This window comes from Cyprinodon tularosa, unplaced genomic scaffold (assembly GCF_016077235.1).
Source record: "Cyprinodon tularosa strain WSP-4 unplaced genomic scaffold, ASM1607723v1 ctg95, whole genome shotgun sequence".
Lineage (NCBI taxonomy): Eukaryota > Metazoa > Chordata > Actinopteri > Cyprinodontiformes > Cyprinodontidae > Cyprinodon > Cyprinodon tularosa.
In genome coordinates, this window is record NW_024039729.1 from 330442 (window position 1) to 352139 (window position 21698).

At 40.4% G+C, this 21698-nt stretch overlaps 1 protein-coding gene across 1 annotated transcript; it reads left to right on the forward strand.

Moving 5' to 3' along the window:
- Positions 1 to 1188: 1188 nt before the first annotated feature.
- On the forward strand, positions 1189 to 3745 carry gpr84 (G protein-coupled receptor 84). The gene is made up of 2 exons (XM_038275238.1): positions 1189 to 1281; positions 2196 to 3745. The coding sequence occupies exon 2, from the start codon at positions 2199 to 2201 to the stop codon at positions 3396 to 3398; it is 1200 nt and encodes a 399-aa protein (XP_038131166.1). The 5' UTR covers positions 1189 to 1281; positions 2196 to 2198; the 3' UTR covers positions 3399 to 3745.
- The last annotated feature ends 17953 nt before the right edge of the window (positions 3746 to 21698 follow it).

Sequence of the window (21698 nt, forward strand, 5' to 3'; positions counted from 1 at the left end):
ACCCTTTACTTTCATGCGAAACATGAATACAATATAACAAACAATCTTCATGTGGCTTTTCTAGGTGAAAAATAAAGCTTCATATTTTACCTAGAGACAGGAAAAAAAAACTTTTCATTGCAACAATGATTTACTGAAGGTTAGGGTTTAGTTTTACAGCTTCCATGGACAGTAAATAAGATAGAGAGCATGAAGGTAAAGGCTACACTCAAGCTGACCATGCCTTCCAGGAAAGTTATATAGTTAAACAGAAACTAGCTACAGAAAATAACAAATATGCTGTTGTTAAGAACAAACCTGGAATCTCATGATCAGAACTGGATGCCCTAATGTCAGGGGTGCTCAAGTTCAGTCCTCAAGAGCTACTATCCTGCAACTTTTTGATGCAACCGTTTTTAACACACTTGTATCAAATGAGTGGCTCGTTACCACTGCTGAGCTAAATGAGGGGATTGAGGCTTTAGATTCAGGTGTGCTAGAGAAGAGATGCATCTAAAAGTTACAGGATGGTAACTCTTGAGGACTGTACTTGAGTACCCCTGCCCTATGGCTAGAAAAGCAAAGACTAAATTGATCACTGTCATGATCTCCACCTGGTGGTATTTATGTTAGCAGCAATCACCTGGTTTCAGTTAATCCCTGTTGATTTTAAATCCCTGCTTTCTGTTCCCTCATTGTCTGGTCTTCTGTTTTCAGTCTGTCGCTGTTACCTCTCTGTTTCTTGTAAGTATATGTGTTATCAAAATATATATACATTTATCATCATGTGCCTGCATTATATACACCTTAAATCATAAAGGCTGTCCCTTCAGTGGGTAAAATAGACATGAAACTGTTTTTAAAACTCCTCAGATCCTAATGTTTAATGGTGAAATATATCAGTGTACTGGATTAAAAGATTTGTTCCAAACCCGTAAAATAAGTACCACTATAATGTGGGTTGTGTTTTTACTTTGGACTGTGGTTTATAGGGTGTGGGTTTTAATGGCTGTAAAGGTTTTGAAACATTAACTGCCTGAGGATTTTTTTTGTTCCTTGATAAGATCCTTCTTAGGAGATCTATTTTTTTCAAAGTGTCAATAGTCTATGTTGACTTATTTTAGGGTTAGGGTTTCAAGAATTTTTGCCTGGAGAAAAAACCCAAGACTATTGCAGTACTGCAGTCTTATAAAGAGGATGCATTTAAAAAAAAGCTAAGCAGGAAGAGAAATATGCAGCTTGTCTGAGCAGAAGAGGAATGACTAACAGACACAACTATTGGGCAGAAACACAAAGCAGAGAGAAGGTAAGAGCTTTATTTTCTACTTAAACTTTCATTATATTTAGCTCCTTCAAAAAATGCCTCATAATCAATCACTCGAGTGCTTTTTTTGTCCTTATTTATGTGGTTTACTGTTAAATAGATTTCACAAACCAAGAAACAAAAAGAGTGTTTTACCGAATGTTTATGCTCTATTTGGAAAAGCTGACTTTTGATTTTAAAAATTGTTACATCTCTATTTACTGTTTTCTGTTAGTTTGAACATCTCATTCTTTAGTTAGAATTTGCAGAAGTTGTTCCATCTTCTAATTAGAGTCGATCTTAGTAAGCTGAAATAAATATTTTCATTATCCTCAACCATTTACTGATTGAAATACTGTTTATGTAGTATGTACAAACTGGCTTTAACCTCTTCTTAATTTTGTGATTAAAACAGAATTTTTGTTTTACATTTTTAGAGTTTGATTATCTTTTTGTTGTTTTGTTTGTTTGTTTGTTTGTTTTTTATTTTTTTTAAACTTGATACAATTTCTCAAATAGATTTGGGGACCTTTTTAAGTTTTCAGAATCTGTTTTTTTGCAGTATTGTCGTGTAGTTACTGTGTTAAATGGTAAATGTCATTACCTTTTACCATTTACTGTGTTGCTGTAAAATCTAAAACAAAAGTTTTTTTTTGCATAATTCAAAAAAATAGGACTTGTTTAGCTAATCTGTTACATTAGTATGAAATAAAATTATCATTTTTGTACCTCCCTTTAGCTACAAAGAAACCAAACTATAATTAAAATAAACACCTTCATAAACAGTTTCAGTGAGCGCTGTATAAGGAAGTGGTTGATTTATTTTGTCCCCTCATAACTTCCTTTTTAAGCCTGTAATGTAACAGGCTTAAAAAGACTCATTTGAAGGAAACCAACTTCTCTTTGATTTTTCAGAATGGAGATGAATCAGACAAACCAAACGGAGGACGACCTCTTCTCCTGCTACATCTCCTCGGTCATAGGGTACCGGTACTTTGCCGTGCTGTGGGGATGTGTTGTAACCATCACTGGAACGGTGGGGAACCTTATGACCATCCTAGCCTTCTCCTTGGATCCCCATCTCCGGACTCGCTTCAATGTTCTCATCGTTAACCTGGCTGTGGCTGATCTTCTGTACTGTACCATCCTGCAACCCATCTCTGTCGACTCTTACCTGCACCTTCAATGGCGAAGTGGTCAGCTCTGGTGCCAGATCTTTGGGTTACTGCTTTTCCTCTCCAACTCTGTTTCCATCATCACCCTCTGCCTGTTGGCAATAAGTAGATACCTCCTGGTTGCCAAAAGAGCTGTTTTTGACCGCGTGTTTTCTAATCGTGGACTTATTTTGCTCCTTATCTCAGCATGGGGTCTGGGTCTGGCCAGCTTTGGCCCACTCTGGTCTACTTACGTGTTTGTGCCTCAGGTGTGTACCTGCAGCTTCCATCGCACCAAGGGTCGCCCCTATACCACCATCCTGCTTTTTTTCTATTTTTTCTTTGGCCTAGGATGCGTTGGAGTCTTCTACATGCTCATTTACAGAAAGGTTAGGATTGCATCAAAAGCTTTGCTCCGCTACAGGCTGAGTCGACACTCTTCCAGGAAGAGACCTGCTCCTTCAGCTCAGGGAACGGATGATAGTGGAGTAGAAAGTGGTGTGGGAAAGACATGTAGCTCAGAGTTAAGCAGCCAAGTGGAACCAGACCAAAGCACGGATGATAAGGAAAAAGAGGTTCTACCATCCAAGAAATTGGCAACACACTTAAAGTCCCGAGATGCCAAGTCAGTGACCCAAAGCGCTGCTCCCGCATCCCAATCCTCGACTTCAGGAGATGATGGAGAATTCAAAAGGGTGACCCGCATGTGTTTCACCGTTTTTCTGTGCTTTGTGTGCTGTTATGTCCCCTTTCTGTTGCTAAATATAGCTGATAAACAAAACCGTGCCCCACAGATGCTGCATATGTTCTGTGCAAACCTCACCTGGCTCAATAGCTGCATTAACCCTGTGCTGTATGCAGTCATGAACAGACAGTTTCGACAGGCTTATAGCGAGCTGCTCAGCAGATCTGCTTTTCCTTTAACCTACCTCTGCAGCCGACGTCAGACCTCCAAACCCTAATTTTTCTATAGCTTATTTTGACTGACGTGATGAAAAGGGGATTTGGAGGCTCTGCTGAGTCTGTGTAATACGTTTCCTTTAATGCCTCCAGTTTCTTGACTTGTCTAGGTCACTTGTGCACAATGACTTTTATATGGCCTGGCCTCAGCATTTTTGTCAGTACTGATTTATTCATATTGACATGCTATTCTCAGAACTTTTCAACAGTTTTTGCTTCCTCTATAATGCCTTTTGTAAATTTTGCAAGACTTCTTATTTTGCTTTTGTTTTGTAATTGCACAATGTTTTATACAAAACTTTAATTTATGTTTTTAATCAAGTTAAAATAAAGTTGATTTTATATCAGAGCCACACCTGATATTATTGAAACATATATTTGTTTTATACATATGGATTACACTTTGCAGTTGAATGTGCAGAGATCTTTTTTCTACATTACATTTTATCTGTTATGTAATAAATTATATTTTTCTTAAAAGGTAACCTGTCATGATGTAATTAAAAAAAAAAAATACCACAGCTTGTGGAAGCACCACATCACACCAGACGGGGACATAATTACTCAACCCTTTCAGGCCAGTCCCAGTTAACACAACCCTTTATTACAGTAATACAGGAACTCGTGACGGATCCGTCTCAACACTGTGCTGCGTGTGCTGACAGGGCATGACTAACGCTAAGTATTGAAGTGATTTGGCCCTTATGAGGACATAGGATGGGTGGAATATGCATGGGCAAGCATAGACATATCTTAAAAGGGTCATTATTAGACAGCAGACCATGTTATTCATAGCTGCTGTGAAGCCTGAGATGATTCTCTGTGCCTGACCCAGATTTGTTTAGAAGACAGCACTAAGGCGTTCTCTGAATCATTGTAGGAAAGGTATGCGTTACAAGTCACTACTCTTTAATCTACAGGTTAATATTCCTTGTTGTTCATTTGATTTATACACTCAGTTATAAACTACTGTATGTAAGGATACAGTCACACAGAAAAAATTTAACATCCATCAGGAAAGGTATACAAACAATTTGAGGAGTTAAAGTACAATCATTTTTAAAATTTTATTTTAAATGTATTTTTTTGATCTTCCCATGATTGAAAAGCACAAGTTTGGCCTTTGGAATATTTGGAAAAATAGAAGTGGTATAAAGGAAAGCTTCATTGTCCCTCAGTGAGGAAATTCAGGTGTGATAATGGCATAGTAGACAAGTGGACAGAATACAAAACATGCACATAAGGCTAAATAATTTAATGGTTTAATTGTTTAGCTGTACAAAGAAAATAAACTGTTGGAAAGTAAAAACTATATGAAGTGAAAACAATAAAAAAGTTACTCCATGTTTTACACCTTTCCAGCTTTTTCTAGGAGTAATAAGAAGAAATCTTTGACTAACAATTATCTTCTTTGTACATGTTCATTCTTCTTCTTAATAGCTACACTAAAACCAAAGGTATTTGTCTACTTTTGTGTACATGATATATGGTCCTATCTGGTGAAGGACCCCTGTTCCCACAATAGCAGCTTTAAATACTCTGTAAAAGTCTTTCATAACGTTTGTGGGTTTTTTCAGGGTCAGGGTAATTTTTACCACCTGCTCTTGTTCATCCCAGAACTATTCATAAGGATGAGATCAGGACTGTCCAGGCCAGGCAAGATCCTCAAAATTTATACAGATGCAGCCATAGACTTTACTGGAACAGCAAATGCATTGAAGATGTCAGTATCACATAAAATCACCATCCGAGCAGCCAACGACCCTGGATGAATAGGGAGGTTAGGAAATCGCTAAAAGCATGGAACTCAGCTTTCAAGTCTGGTGATAAAGAGGTACTGAGGACAGCGCGTTCCAACATAAACCATGCCATCAGACCAGCGAAGCAGAACCACGGCCAGAAAATTCATGATCTTTTCCATGACTCTAGGAGGATGTGGCAAGGCATAAGGGTGACAGACTACAACACACCCTCCCCCCCAGTAGATGCAGCAAACACTGACTTTCTAAATTAGCTAAACAACCTCTTTGGAAAGTTTGGCGCACTAAACAGCACTTCAGCAGTGAAAGCCGTGCCCACCAGGGAGAGGAGGCACTTAACCTTGACATAGCTGAAGTGAGGAAAACTAAGAAAGAGTCAATCCAAGAAAGACCCGATAACATACCTGGGCGGGTGTGCAAGGAGTGTGCAGATCAGCTGTCTGGTGTCCTCACAGACATTTTTAACAACTCGCTGGACCGATCCGTCTGTGCCAGCATGCTTCAAGTCTGCCACCATCATTCTGGTCCCCAAGAAGCCTCAGGTCACCTCACTCAATGATTACTGCCTTGTCACACTGACTCCTATTATGATGAAATGCTTCAAAAGGCTGGTTAAAGAACATATCGTCTACAAAACCTCTCCACTGCAGACGGCGTCTCCACTGCTCGTCACCTGAGCCTGGCACACATGGAGGAATAGAACACCCAAGTGCAGATGCTGTTCCTGGACTTCAGTTCAGCTTTCAACACCATCATCCCACAGCATCTGATGGGCAAACTGGAACAACTGGGATTCAATACACCCCTCTGCAATTGGCTGCTAGACTTCCTCACCAACAGACCTCAGTCAGTTCAGGTTGGATAGAACACCTCTGATGTCATCATCCTAAGCACAGGCTTCCCTCAGGGCTGCGTCCTGAGACCCCTGTTGTTCACCCTGATGACACTCAGTGGTGTCAAAAGTACACAAATTTCTTACTTAGGTAGAAGTACACATACTGCAGTTTAAAAACACTCTGGTAAAAGTTGAAGTATCAACTTGACCTCTTTACTCAATTAAAAGTGAAAATGTATGTGCTCCAAAAACTACTTCAAGTTTAAAGTAACCTTTAAAAAAAACAGCCAGATGCCACTATATGAATTGAAAGCTCAATTTATCGACTATTTTGAAAAATTCTTTGAGATAGGGCCAAGGATAAGGAAGGTCTTGTTGGTCTCCGTCTCTATCGCTCGATACGCTCTCGCCTGTGTCCGCCCTATCAACTATTTCAACATCTTTTTCTGAATCCGACATTGTAGCATGGCATAGACAATTCGCGTTTGCAGTTTAAGAACACCAGTTTGCTTCTGATGATTTCCTTTAGCTAACCAATGAGTGTTCGCATTATGACTCATCCAATTACATTACTTTTCACTAGATGTGGATGGTGCCAATGATCTGCCCTGCATGGCGCACATGACATGAAATAAATATTTATAAACATAAAACCGGAGCCAAGAGTAACGTTTGTTTTGAAAATTTAAGGAATAGAATCATTGTTGATTTCACGAAAAAACTGGCCTAACCATGCTCCACAGCTAAACTTTAGAGGTGGTCAGCAGCACCAAATTCCTAGGGATGCACATCAGACAACCTCAGCTGGACTGTAAACACCACCTCACTGCTAAAAAGGGAACAAAAGTTCATGTACTTCATTCGGAGGATGAGGAGGGCCCACCTGCCTCCACCCACCTTCACGACCTTCTACAAAAGCAGCATATAGAGCATTCTGACCAGCTGGCTTACTGTATGGTGTGGGGTCTGCAGCGCCGCATACTGGAAGAAGGTGAGAAGAATAGGGAGAACTCTAGAGAAGATCATCAGGGCTCCTCTTCCCTCCATAAAAGACATTTCATCCCAGCGCTGTGTGTCCAGAGCCACTGACATTATAAATCACCCCTCACACCCCCAACATGGACTGTTCTCCCTGCTTCCCTCAGGGAAGAGGCTTTGCAGCATTAGATGCAGGTCCAGCAGATTCCAAAACAGTTTCTTCCCCACACCTTTCAGACAGCTGAACTGTTGAAAAATAACTAAATCATGTCACAGACTCTGCATCGAACTGACCATTCCAATGTGTTTAATGCAGTATGTTTTTGTGTTCATTATGATCACTGCTGCACTTTAAGAAATGCAAATGTCATGACAGCTGTACAAAATGAAATTTTGTTTTGTATACACTCTGTGAATAGAAGATGACAAGGTTTATCTGTATTTGTCTTGCCACCCAGACCCCCTTTACTGTTGTTCAACTGTTTATTGTAACACCAAAATCAAAATGGGTAAATTTATTAAATAATCTATCAGTACAATGACAGTAATGATATGTCAATGATATACAATGACAATCAGTACGTTGAATTGAAATTGAATTACAATTTAAGAACTAAAAAAAACATGAATCCTCCATGAAGTAATGTTCTTGTGGTTTCCTGATGTCTTGTATTTTGTTGGAAACAGTGTTTGAAGTCTCTGTTGTATCCTTTCCAAGAGGGACATTCATTGTCCCTGTCATTATCAACCTCTTTGAACACTTTAGGTCCACTACCTTCATTGCACTTATTTTTAAGATACTGCACCTAAACCTCACAAAATGAAAAACCACTAGTTTGACTGACAGCTAAACTAAACTAGAAAAAATACAAGAGCTTTTTTTTTTTAAATAATAAAAAAAGCTCCTGTCTTCTGAATCAAAATGTGTTTTTAACTGCAGAAACACTATCTGCTTTTTGAGTATTTCAACAATTAAGTTACAATAACAGCCTCCAGTTCAAAGCCAGCCTGTAATGCATGATACATACTTTATTTGGTAGCTAATTCCTTTGAATTCAGTTTATATATATTACATACACACATTTTCTGTTACACTATTGTTGTGGGAACTTTCCATTGACTTACATTTACTTCTATGGCCTAACCAAGAACTTTACCCTAACCCTAACCATTACCAGCACATATCTAACCCTAAACCTGACCTAAACACAATTCACCCTTTAATCCTAAACCTAACCCCCACCCCAAGAAAACAACTTCTCCTTATTGCAACCAGTCATTGGTTATTACAAGTACCTAAGTCCCCAAACTGTAGCAACATTTTTGCAACCTTTGCCCCACAAGGTTGCAAAAACATTGCCGTACACACAGTCAAGTTCCTCTATACATTTGGGGACTTTCCGTTGACTTCCATTAATTTCTATTGCATTTCTAAAGCCTAACTGTAACCCTCACCCTGAACCTAACCTTATGAATGCTTTACATTTAGATCTGCAAATGGTTTGCCCTTTTTCAAGTATATTAAGCGGTCAAATATTTTTTTAAAGATTTGAGCTTTAGCACCAGTTTGAGCATTGACATTTTCAGGAACACTGTGTGCAATAAACTGGATAATAGTTACACATGACAAAACCGGAAGACTTAGGAAAAAGCACCCCAAAGAAGAAACTGTGGAAAAACCGGGACAGTAAAGAAAAAAAGAAAATTTCCCATTTGCCGGGAAACCTGTTGCATTTAGGGGTAAAGACCAAAAGTTTTTTTTTTATTTTAAAATATTAAAAAATACAAAACCCCTCCCATCTCCCATTCGCTTTGGCCTCTTCAGCCCACGGGCCCAAATTTTCCCAAGGAGTAAATGAAAAATGTTTTTCTCCGAAAAAACCCCCCACCCTTTTCAAGCCCCCTTTTGGGTCATTTTGGGAAAAATTCCCCATGAGGGGTTCACTAATAGGCAAACCCAAGTATGCAAAACACCACTAAACGCCCACGGGAAAAAAAAAGTTCAACAATTTTTATTTTGATACAACACACGGAAAGTATGGTTCTTTTTCGGGGCCTGGACAACTGGTTTCCCGGACCCTGCATGAGAGACATTTTCATTTAGCTTTGCAACAGGGTTTGATTTTGATGAAAACTGATTTCCCCTTGGGGGTTCTTGGGGGTTGGGGGGGGGGCCTTTGGGGGGGGAAGGGGCCCAACTGTTGGATCTGGGGGAGGGGGGGGGGGGGGGGGTTGATCAGCTAGTCCGCTTGCTGCTTCAGCGTTCACGTCTAATAATGGGAAAAACCCTTTGGGTTTTGGGTTTTTCAAGCCCCTTGGGTCCTGACGGGCAGGAAATTTCCTATTTTCTTATTTTTTGGCTAAAGGGGGTCGGCTGGGCGGGTTAAACTCCCCGGGACTTCCGAGGGCACGGGTTTTTCCTGGAAGACAAACAAGGGTTAGAACCCCGGGTGTTTAAAATCAAAAAAGGTTAAAAGAGGTTAGGTTAGGCGTGACCACTGGATAAACACGGCGGCTTTGGGCAATGTTGAAAACTTATATAGGGGATCCCTGAGATCCGGAGAGCTCCGTCGGGAAACCACTGGGAAGGACCCAGGGCAACAATTTTGCTGGGGAAAGGGGGAAACTTTCCACTCCCCAACTACCCCCCCCCCCCCCCCCCCCCCCACCCCCAACCCCCCTTAACGCCCCCCTTGGGGGGCCCCGGGAAGGGTTCAAAGGGGGCAGGAACGCTCGTACTCCCCCGTTTGGGGGAAATTTGGGAATTGTAACCCCAACCCACTGGCATCCTCCCCCCTTTATCCCTCCCAGTCAAACAAAATGTACTCCAAAACCCCGCGACCTCGGGGGAGGATCCACGTTTGTTTTCGAAGGGTAAAGGGCTGGATCCCCATCGACCTCCAGGGCCGGGTGGGGGGAGTCAAAAGGGGGGCCCAGAGAACTCAGCGCCCGGGTTTGACTTGTGACAGGGAAAATTTGGTTTTTAAAACCCGGGAAAACCCGGGGGCATTTAAGGGGAGGGCTAAAGGGGCGGAGACTCGGGAGATCTTGTGGGGGCCCTTTGAATCTGGGCGGGGACTTTTTGGGGGACACCCCCCCTTAAGGGGAATGTCCCGAGTGGTTAGCCAACCTTTTGGGCCCTCTTTGTACCGGGGGCGTTTTTTGGGGCCCTCTGAAATGGGTTTAGGGGGGGAAAATGGTTTCTCTCCAATTTTCGGAAAAGCGGGGGGATTTTTTGGGTTTTACTACTGGCCCCGAAATCTCTTTTCTCTCTGGGGGAAAAAAAGGGGAAGGTTGATAACCGAACTAACCGGGAAGGGGGAGTTTGCCATGGAACAGATTGGGGGAGTTTGCGCAATTCAAACCAATTTAAAAATTGGTCCAGTCCAGGGGTTTGTTTAGGGGTTTGAGGCAACGAAGAGTTGTTTCCACTGCTGGTTCATCCTCTCTTTTTGGCCCTTTAGATTGAGGGGGGAACCAGAGGTCAGAGGGGGTTTTTAAACAGCCGAAGAAGAACGGGGAAAGCCTTCCAAACCGGGGAAATGAACTGGGGACCCCCCCGAGAGGCTCTTGGGGAAGCCGGGAAAAGGGAAAACGTTTTGACGAGGACGGGCGTTTTGGAAGGCTGGGGGGATTTCCCCAAAGGGGGAATGAGATAGCGGGCCCCTTCAAAAACTTTTCGGGGTGAAAAGGGTGGCCCTTTACCCGAAAAAGGGGGGGTGGGGGACAAATCAATGGCGATAGGGGACCAAGGGCGGGGGGGAAAGGGGAGGGGCTGAAAGGCAGGCCAAAGGGAAAGGGGTTGGTGTGAGGCTTTTTTTACGGGCTCATGGGGAGAAACCCAACACATACCCCTTAAAAACCCTTAGGAGGGGGGGCCACCAGAAGCGTCTTGAATCAAAGCTATTGTTCTCTGATCCGGGTTTGACAAAAATTTGGGGCAGCATTTCCATTGGATGAACGGACCTGAGGAAGAGGGAAAATAGGTTGGGTTTTTGGGGGAAACCTACTGGATCGGGTTCAGGGGCCAGGGGGGAATTTGAAAAGGGGTCATTAAATTTCCAGTTAACCACTCCCACGGGTGCGGGAAGGGGGAAGGGGACGGGTTAATTGTCTGGGGGTGTTCGACAATAAAGACAAAGAGAGAACCGGGTTTAAAACATTCTTGGACCCGGGGGTTTCTGTAGGGGATAAAGAGTTTAAAAAACCGTGGGGAAGAAAATCCCACCGGATTGGCAGGTTTGGCTTGCTTTTATTGGGGGGTAACCGGGTTTCTTGTGGTCATCCATAAAAAAAACCATCCCCAGCTCCCTCCACCCAAATGTCTCCACCCCTCCAATGCTATTTGATGGCCAAAAAGCTCTCGGTCCCCAACATTAATTCTGTCGGGGAAGGGAAATCTACGGGGAAGAAAATGCACAAGGGGGGATCTTTGAGCCGGTAATTTCTCGGGGAAAGGACAGCTCCAATTTCCAAACCCTAAAGGGTTTCCACCTCAAAAAAAACCCTTTTTAGCGGGGTCAGGCTGAATTAGCCTGGTCCCTCAGAAAATAAAGTTTTTAATTTATAACCCCAAGCTTGCGCCTCGGGATTCCACGAAAACCCATTTGACAAGGTCAGAAAAATTTTTAAGGGGGAAGGGGGGGTTGGGCTATATTTCCCGGGATAAACCCCGACGTTAAAAGTTTGAAAAGGGCCTAAAAAATTCTCTGTAGTTTTTGGGTTTTTCTGGAACTGGCCAGTTTTAAAACTCCCTTTTACCTTGTCCTCAGAGGGTTTTACCTGGCCGCCCTCAAAGCACAAACCCCAAAAAGGTATGAAAACGGGTAAAATTTCCCGCACTTTTAACCTTTAACGAACACTTGTTCCCACAGTCTCTTTTAAAACAAGGGGGACTTTTTTTAGTTTCTTTGGGGGGTTCTTGGAGAAAATTGAGTATGCCCGTCAAGAAAAACAAGACAAATACATTTAAAAAAATCTTGAGAACATCATTCAAAAGGATTTGGAAGAAAGGCGGGGTTAGTTAAAACCAAAAGGCTTTAAACCAAAATACTAAAATTTTGGGCCCAATGGATCTTGAAGGTGTTTTCCTTTTCCCCTCCTTCTCGGTCCAAAGAAGATGATAGGGTTTCCCCTTTAAAAATTCCAGTTTAGAGAAAACTGGGGCTCCCTGTACGGGTTTCAAAATTGAAAGAGGCGATAAGAAAGGGGAAATTTTGTTCTTTATTGTGATTTGTTAAAAACCTGGGTTTAATAAATACAGGGTCTCAGAGAGCCATCTTTCTTTCCAACGAAGAAGGGAAACCAGCGCCCAAAGGAAGGGAAAATGGGGGGGATTTTTTCCGCAACAATGATTCATTAATTTTTTTTCCATGGTTTTTCTTTTAGGCTTGGGAAAAAATTTTTTACCCTTGCTTGGTAGTGGTGCCCCGGTTTAAAAGTTCAATGGGGAGTCATTGGTCTGTGGGGGAGGTAGGGGCTCTCACTGACCTTTCTGAAGCAGGAGCTAGGTATGGGACTCGGGGGAACGGGGAAAAGGGAAAAGGGCCATCTTCCCCCCACCTCTAGGGACCCCAACCCCAAGGGGGGAGCTAAACCCGAGGCATGTTTTTGTTTGGGAAATGGACCATGATTTTCCCGGTGCGCTTTTCCCAAATTTAAAGTAGGATTAGCTTTTTCCAAAACCCTTTGGGGCCAAGGGACCAAGGGGGAAAATGCAGGGGGAAAAAAAAAAAAAAATGTTATTGTCTCTTTGGTTTACCTGACAGAATAGCTCGAGGGGGTTAGTTTGATGGGAAAATTGGTGAAGTCTCTTTCCCCCCAAAAAGCAAACACAAGAGGGGAGTCGAGGGAAAGGTTTTTAAATTTGGGGTTTTTGGGCAGGTTAAATCGATTAAGTTCCCCTTTCACAACCCAGTGATGAATGAAAAAGGAAAGGGTTTTGGTTGCATAAAAAACGTGGCAGGGAAAATAATTGGCGAGGGGAAATTTTTTAGTGTTTAAATTTGGGCCCCCAACTCCTCAACCTCTGGCGGGGCCCCGGCTTTTGATTTAGCCCAGGGAACATGAATTTCCCTCTCCACCCCCCCAGTAAAAATTTCAAATTTCTTAAAAACGTCTTTTGGGCCCCTTGGGGGGACCCTGTGTCCCACCTGAAATTTTAAAATCTCTTTCCGGGGCCCCAAAAGAGGCCTGAAAACTTTTGAAACTGGGACTTTGGTCTCCGTATGGGGGAGCCCGCTCCCTTTGAGGGAAAAACCCAAAAAGTTTTTTTGGTTTTTGTGAGGCAGGGAAAAAAGTGGGTTTCCCCCCGCTTTTTTAAAATACTGTTTCGGGGACGGGTTCTATTGTCCCCAAACTGATCATGAGACGAATTAAAAAACTTCCCAGGGTGCCCGGTTCGTGAGGGTTGCAAAACATCTTTAATGTGCTCATTTTTAAAAAAAACAAAGAAAAAAAGGTCCCCTTTAAGCCGCTTTGGTTTCCCATCCGGGGAAACTGGGCCCCTTTAAAAACCCGGGAATTATGGAGAATTTTAAACCACAGAAAAATTTCCCCTCTTTAGGGGGAAAAGCTCGGGAAATCAATGGTTTGATCAGTCTCTTGGTTTAATACCTATTAAAATTTAGAGAGGAAATCAGGTGAACTAGCAGTTAAGGGTATCGTATGGGGCAAATCTTGCCTGGGGGCCCACTCCAACCCCTTCCTGTTAGCTGAGAAAAAGGGTGAAGGTTATCCCTTTTTTAAATCCGTGGAAAAGCTGCCCGGGGGGAGTTTAAAAAATCCCAAGAACGAAAATAAAAAAACCTTTTTCAATTTTTCATTTTCCAAAAACTTTTTTGGAAGATTGGGCGGAACTCGGATGAAACCCCCACCCGCTTTGGAACCTCGGGGGTGGGAAGGACCCCGAAATGGGTTTTTTAGGTGTCGTGCAAGCGGTTTGCGGTTTTATTAATTAGCAAAACTTTGGGTTCTTGATTTTTTTCCTTCTATGTGGGTTTTTAAAATCCCCCGGGGCGCCAGGCCGGGCCATGGAAACTGGGCCGCCCCCTTCCTCAAACACGGGTAAGTGATCTGTGGGCCTTTAAATTTGGGGCCCCAGTGTTCTGTTTTATGGGGTTCACTAATTTCGACCCAAAAATATGCAGAAAAAACCCCTGACGCCCACACACTGCATGAAAAGGTTGAGATTTTTTGTCCCCGTAAAAAACCCCCCTAAAAAACTCCCGCCAAACCCGCCTTATTTTCGTCAGTTTTTTCCCAAAATTTTCAACCCCGCTTGTCCCCCGTTTGTCGTGCCACAAATTGTCGGAAAAGTACCGGGACGTTTGTGGAAACGATCAGCTTCCAAAAGGCCCAAAATTTCATATTAATACCAACTCCCCGGGCTGGGCCCGGGCTGGGTTGAATAACCTTTCCTTTAGTATTGGCGAAACCCACAATTTTCAAACAAGAAAAAAACGCTCGTGATTGGGAAACAAAACCACACGTGGGGCCCCCCGGCTTTAAATTTTCTTACTGAGTATTTGGGCGGAAAACCCCTTCTTTTTAAAAAAAGTAAAATCGGGTCGTGATTGGGTTTGGGAAAATTTTATAATTTACATATTTAAAATTTAATTTTATATTTTATTCATAAAAAATAAAATAAAATATATATAAAATATATAATTTATTCATTCATATATTTATTCATTCTTTTATTTTTTCATTATATGGTTGTATTTTTGTTTTTCCCCACCTACTAAAAATTATTATGGAAACCCTCAAAGGGAAAGAAGGGAAATTTTTAAAAAGGAAATTTAAGAATTTTCCAAAGCTGTTTATGCAAAGAAAGACTTTATTGAAACACAAATATATACAACCCTAAACCCAAAAAAATGCGTTTCTTAAAAAATTAAAAAAAATTCCCTGAAAAAGGGCCCCTTTGCTTCCTCGGGGTTATAAAAGGACAATTTCCCTTTCCCGGGCAGGTCCGATGTGCAACGCCTAGTGTGCGTGGCCCCGTACTTTGGCCAAAAAAAAACCCCCCCCTTCAACCGGGGGCTGGGAGCTTAACACAGGTTCATGAATCCGGCCTTAAAGAAATGGGGGCGACCCGTACAATCCCTCCAGAGACCCAAAACCCCCGAGGAAGGGGGAATTCCAAGTTCCACTTCCCCCATCTGCTAAACCCCCAAAAATCTTTCCCCGCTTTTTAGCAAACTGAAAAAAAAAAAAAAAAAATGAATCGCGCACCCGGTATGGGGGCAAAACCTATTAATTTCCAAAGAAAAAAAATCACCAAAAAAAAGGGCTTACCCCTTTCTTTTGGCCCCACTCCCCCGGGAGATAGCCTCCGCCCCGCACGTTTTTGGCTGGGGTGGTATATTGGAACCCTGCTTTCCGTTAAAATACTCTTAACGCAGCTGGAAAAAAAAAATTAAAAATTTTTAAATTTGGGGATAAAAAAAAAAATCAAACCAAGTCACAGTAACAAAAGGAAAAAAACATTTTTTAAAAAAGTCATTAAAACACAATGCCCTCTTTAACAAAAATCGGTTTCAAATCTGGAAAAAGCCGAGGGTTGGGGGGTCTGGAAAAAAAAATGTAAAAGCTATATCGGGATCCATCCGTAACCAATTTCCCTTTTTCCCAGAATAAACAAATTTTTTTAAAATCTTTCCCTTTGCCCGGTTATTTCGCCTGCAATTAGTCTCCCATTTTTGAAGAAAGGCGTTCTGGGTTCCTGTAAAAACACAAAAAAAAAACACTTTTAAAAAAGCTTGTTTTAGCAAGGGTACTATTAAACCCCTTTAGCCGGGATCTTAGGGTTTGGGTGCTTTTAGTTTGCAGGGAGTAATTGAACATATATTTTTTCCCCTAGCATCTCTTCTTTGAGTTCGTCTTGTTCGATCAAAAGTCGCCACCGTTCCCGAGGGGTTTTAACCCCCCAAAATCCAAAAGCTCCCAAACCCTCACCCAAAGGGAAAGCATACATTCCCAAAGTTTGGGTTTCACACCGCCTTTGAGTTTCCCCTTGGGGACGTAGGGAGCATGGCGCGAAATGAACCAGGGGGGCCCGGATCAAAAAAAATAATTAAAAAAAACATTCTTTTTTTTTTTTTTTTTTTTTCAAGGCCTTAATTTGGGACTAAAAAATTTTTTAAAAAACGTTTATCGTTGTTTTATAAATTTTTTTTAATAAAAAAAAGCTTTAAAAAAAAAAATTTTGCCCGAAAATTATTTTTCGCTCCAAGGGGGGAGAATAAAAACTAGAGGATATAAAAATTCCCTTTTATATGTGGTGTTTTTGTGTGTTTACATACAAAAAGTCATGGAACTCCCGCTTGCAGCTCCTTCATAATTTTAGTACACTAATAACTTGTGTACATGGGTTTTTGATGGGGGGATTAAAATCATTTCAAATCATTTTTAAAAAAGCATTAAATTAAAATCACTTTATTTCCCGTTAAAGAACCCTGTGAGTGTTTTAAATTTTAAAATGACATATTAAAAAAAAAAAAAAAACCCCATCATCCAAAAATGTTCCCGTTTCTGCCCAATATATTGTAATTTTTGTTTAAAGGGGGTAAGGATAAAATTTAAAAAAGCTTTTTTTTTTTAAAAGAAAAAATTTTTCATACTTCCAAATCCCCATCTCTTTTATTCCTTAATAAGAAAATTTCTTTTGAATGGAATTTTATTAAAGTTTAAAAATCCCCGGTTTTAAAAAAATATTTTGAGGGGGATGAGAAAACCCCTTCCTCGTTGGGAATAAACCCCAAAAGTTTTTGGGAAACCAATCATTTTAAAAAAAACGGGGGTTATTTTTATATATATAATATAATATAAATATTTTTAAAAAAAAAAAAAAAAAAAATATATATATTATATATATATATATATATATATATATATATATATAAAATAAGAATTTTGGGTATAATTTCTAGTCACAGGGTCTGTTGCTGCTATATTTTAAAAAAATTTAAAAACAAAGGGGAAATTTTTCCCCCGTTTCCCTTTTTCCGTTTGGTGCGATTGCAATTGCGGACCCTTACCCGGGGGGGACCTTATGACCACAAGGGTTTTTAAACCAATCTTCTCATGGCCCACTTCCCCCAATAATGCGCCATTTTTTAAAAAAAAATCATTTCAGACCTTTTTTTGAAACTTTTCCCCCTTTAATAATTTGAATTTTAAAATAAAATTTACAGAACCCAACCCTTTTATTTTTTTTTAAAATGCAAATTTTTTTTTTAATTTAAAAAAGTCTAAATGTAATTTCTCTGTCACTTTTTAAAATCTGTTTTGGTCCTAACTTTTTTTTAAATAAATCAATTCCCAAACTAAAAAAAAAAGAGGCATTTCTAAGCCTGACTTTTGTTTTAAAGAATTTCTTACCCAGAAAAGGGCAAATTGGGGGGAAAACCCCCCCCCTTTCAACCCTGGTTTGCATTTGTTTAGCTCACAGGGATGTTTTATTTAATGTTTAAAACCTCCCCCGAATTCCCTGGGGGGGGGGGCATGGGGGAAAAACCCCCCTTTGGGGAGTCCACGTCAATTTTTTTTGACAAAATTTACGGGAGTTTTTTGGGGAAGCTGAAAAATTGTCGTAAAATGCCGCTAACCTAAGTTCCCCCGACAATCTACATGCCGCAAAAATTGAAAGAAAATTTCCCCCTTTTCAAAGCATGACAGGAATAAAAGTTCAAAAGTTTATTTTGGGTTCAAACATGAAAGGAAAAATTTTTTTCTGGTTTTGGGGGCCCACAATGGTTTTACAACCGGGGTCCGCGTGAGAGACAGTTCATTAGCGTTGCAAGCAGGACTTGATTTCCCAAATATAACTGGGTTTACCCTTTAGGTTCTTGAGGGTTTCCCTTTTGGGGGAGTTTTTTTTGGGTCTGGGGAGGAATATCACTGGGCCCTTGCTGGGGTTTAAGGTTTTCACGTCTAATAATGAACAACCTTTGGGTTTGGGTTTTTTCCCGCTCTTATTTCCCGACTGCAAAAGGAAAATTTTCCAGAATCTTAGGGTTTTGGTCAAAAGGGCGGGTCGGGGAGGGGTTTGCTTTTCCTGAGCTTCACAGAGGAGACACTGGTTTCCTGGAAGACAGAGACAACGGTTTAGAATCCAGGCTGGATTCAAAGTCACAAAGTTACACTGAGGATCTAGGCTTAGGCGCTGACCAACTGGATCAACACTGCGGCGTTGAGGCAAGGTCTGAAGACAGCTTATATAGTGGATCCTCTGATGATCTTGATGAGCTGCAGCTGTGCAGGAGGCTCACTCGGAAGGATCCACGGCGGACTCTGCTGGAGAAAGGTGGAACTTCTCCAGCTCCCAACAAATACCTTGTCATGCCATTAAGTCTCTGCAAAGCTATGTGTTTTCCAGGCGTTACTTAATGACATCCTACAAGATTTTCTAATCATCTTTGTCTTTGTCTACCTCAATGACATTAATCTACTCAAATAGTCTTGCTGAACACTGTTGCCATGTCAGACTAGAAAAAATTGTGAATTCCACAAGCCTTCAGTATCCTTTCTTGGTTTCATTTTAGAGGGTGAAGAACACGTACAGTATTTGGTCAGATCCTGAGAAGATCAGAGCAGTCCTTGAGTGGCCCATTCCAGATTCTCATAAACGACTTCAATGTTTTCCGGGATTTTAAAACTTCTACAGGGTTCATCAAGAACTTCAGTCAAGTTGCTGCACCTCTAACTGCCCTAATCTCTACTCTAGAGAAGTTTAATCTGTTCCAGAGAAGCTAATTCAGCCTATCAGGATTTATAGATTTTCCAAGGACCTATTTTAACTCATCCAGATCTCACCAAGCAAATTGTCCAAGAAGTGGATGACTCTGATATTGGGGTTATGGGCCATTCTCGCTCAACATTTGGGTCTGGCAGTGAGGAAGTAGCTGTAGGAGCAGGACGCAGTATGCTCACAGTTAACATTAGGACTTCTTCACATCTCTGGCTGCTGCAAAGAGCTATACAGTGTCCCACAGCCACCTTCACAAGTTTAGCAAAAACATATTGTGATATGTTGCGTGTGAGACAAATTCAATTTTGTTCACATTCATATGTTTTAGCATATATAATGGATAGCTTCACTGTTTGCAACATTTGTGTAACTGTTGCTATGTTTTAGTTAGTGATTTCGAAGCCCTGTGAACAACTGACACCCTCTGCTGTTGCGTTCGTGTAGTGAAACCCAGACAACTGTCAGCCAGTATAATTTGTTAGACCCTGATTGTAAGACGAGCCCACATTTTTACATTGTTTTTAACGAAAAAAAAAAACCTCTTATATTCGGGTCAATACGGTAATTCAGGACTATCAGATGTTTTTGATTAATGTCAAATGAAAATGACCAGTTTTGCTCAAATGAGAATCTAAGAAAAACTGATCAATTCAGCTTTAACAAATTAGAGAATGTTATCAAATTGTGGTTCAAAATAATGTCTAGCAAATAAAAACTGTGACCCTATCTTAACATGACTGAAACACATTAATGTTTAAAACATGATTGTAGAGGAAAAAAATTGAAATGTGTAAGAGACCTCTAAGTCACTATTTTTGTTCTATATAGTTCAACATATACAGTATTGTGTTTGTCTTCATAACAGAGGCACTGGCCCTGTTACCCCCCATCTAGAACCGCCCATGCCTATCCCAATACCCAAAGCACACCCTATGCCCCTCGATGACATGTACACTTGATCAAAATTGATATGTGAACTAGAGGCAGGCTCCAAGCGTGCAACCATGCTTGCACAACAAATCCTTTTATAGTTATAGGTTATAGTTATAATCCTAATATAGTTATAGGTATTACCAATACACATCAGAATATAAAGAACATATTTGGGGGAATAACTCTTGCTGGATCAAAAGACTAGAAGAAAGAAAATTAAATAGAGGCATTTTAAAATAAAAAGTATTTACTTATATAGTTTAGCTTAATTTTTATGGTTTTGATCGAGGAGAAGTAACTCTAAATCTACTTTCCATTTGCAGAAATAAATGGAACAAATGATACTGTCAGGTTGGGTGGAGGTTTAAAGGACCCAAATGTAGAGAGGAGAAGACGCAGATTAGTTTAGATTTGAATTAATTTAAGTCCAAGGGGAACAGAGGCAAAAATCCAAGATACAAAAATACTGAAAACCAAACAAAATAAATGTCAATGACAATAAATGTCAGGGAAAATACTTAGGGAAGCAAGAGACTAGAAGACAAAAAAACACACATCTACAACACACAGGAAAGCAGCACTGAGTGAAGGCTCTGCTGCTCTTTTCAGCCCTGCACTATGATTAGAAATATTATCTTCACCTGTGCAGACTACGCAAGTTCTGCCAAAAGATCCTCTCTGAAGGAAGATGCATAACTCGCACTCACTGACACACAGGAACCTGACAGATACTGCCAATAGAAAGTATATGGGCCTTTTCAAAATTTGAAATGTCGTCAAATTTAAATGATAGCCTATTGTGTAAAACGAGGCCACAGAAAATATATATTCAATTGTTTCATTCATAGTTTTTCACAAGATTAATGAGCATCTACCTCACATTTGAATTTCTTATTTAAAATATATTTGGTATGGTATTTTAATCTAGGTTTCTTTAATTGGCAGATAAATTGGCTATTTAACCCATGTAAAGCAAATATCATTGAGGTTCACTGTCATTAAATGTTTGCTTTTTTAATTAATGCTTTTTCTGCATCAGGTCCTTATTCATAATAATTAAATATGAGAGGTTTTACAGACTGATTGATTAATAAACCATACATTTATTATGAAAAATACATGCTAAATATTTTTATTTCATTTTGGAAGGTGATGAAATTGTGATGATTTTAAAAAGTGTTCTTGGTTAAATAAAGGGTTGAGGTGTGGGTTTGCATATCTTATTATATTGTGAATCGGTTTATCTAATGGTATGGTTATTTAGGCTGGTTAAATATTCTGAAAATTACTATTAATATCCAATAAAACTTCAACAAAAAAACTATGCCCTTACTGCACTAATCTTTATTGTAAAGTATCATCCTGTTGTTTAAGGGGAAACATAAGAATAAGACAACTAGTCATTTAAAAAAATATATATATTTGAAAATTGCATAAAAAGCAACAGCCTCTTTGAAACAATGGAATCTGTACAAAAATCCGCAGGTATGTATAAACTTATGGAATTACTGACACTGACAGCTGCTGGGAGGAAGGATCTGTGAGAAAACTCAGTGAACTGGTGTAAACGTAAGCCTGATCAATGCAGATACAGCAAATTACTCAGTGGTGGGCTTTTGCTGGTACAGACCCACCTCACTGGAAACGTTAAACATCCAGGGAACTAATGTTCATCTAATGTACTGTTAAAAGTATCTTGGTGTTCACCAGAACAATTCACTGGATTGGAGTAATAACAGATGCTTTTCACAGAAAGGGCCACAGCACACTCTACCCGCAGTTGACTGACTTTGGACTGCAGGGGGCGCTCCTGAAAACTTGAAATCTGAATTTTTTTCTGACTTTTTATTGTGTATGGTAGAGCAGCAACATACTGCTGAGATTAAGCTGTTGGAAAAGCTTATCAGGAAGACCATCTTTATCTCAGGACATATTCTTAAACCAGCATAGCAACAACAACATCAACACCCCATGCATTAAGCTGAAGCAAAGCTAATTGTCTATGTTTATACCACAAGTAGAGCTCATTCAGTGAAAGACTGCT

Bases quoted from the DNA above. Each gene is read 5' to 3' on its own strand.
- gpr84 (XM_038275238.1), top strand. From the start codon at position 2,199: ATGGAGATGAATCAGACAAACCAAACGGAGGACGACCTCTTCTCCTGC.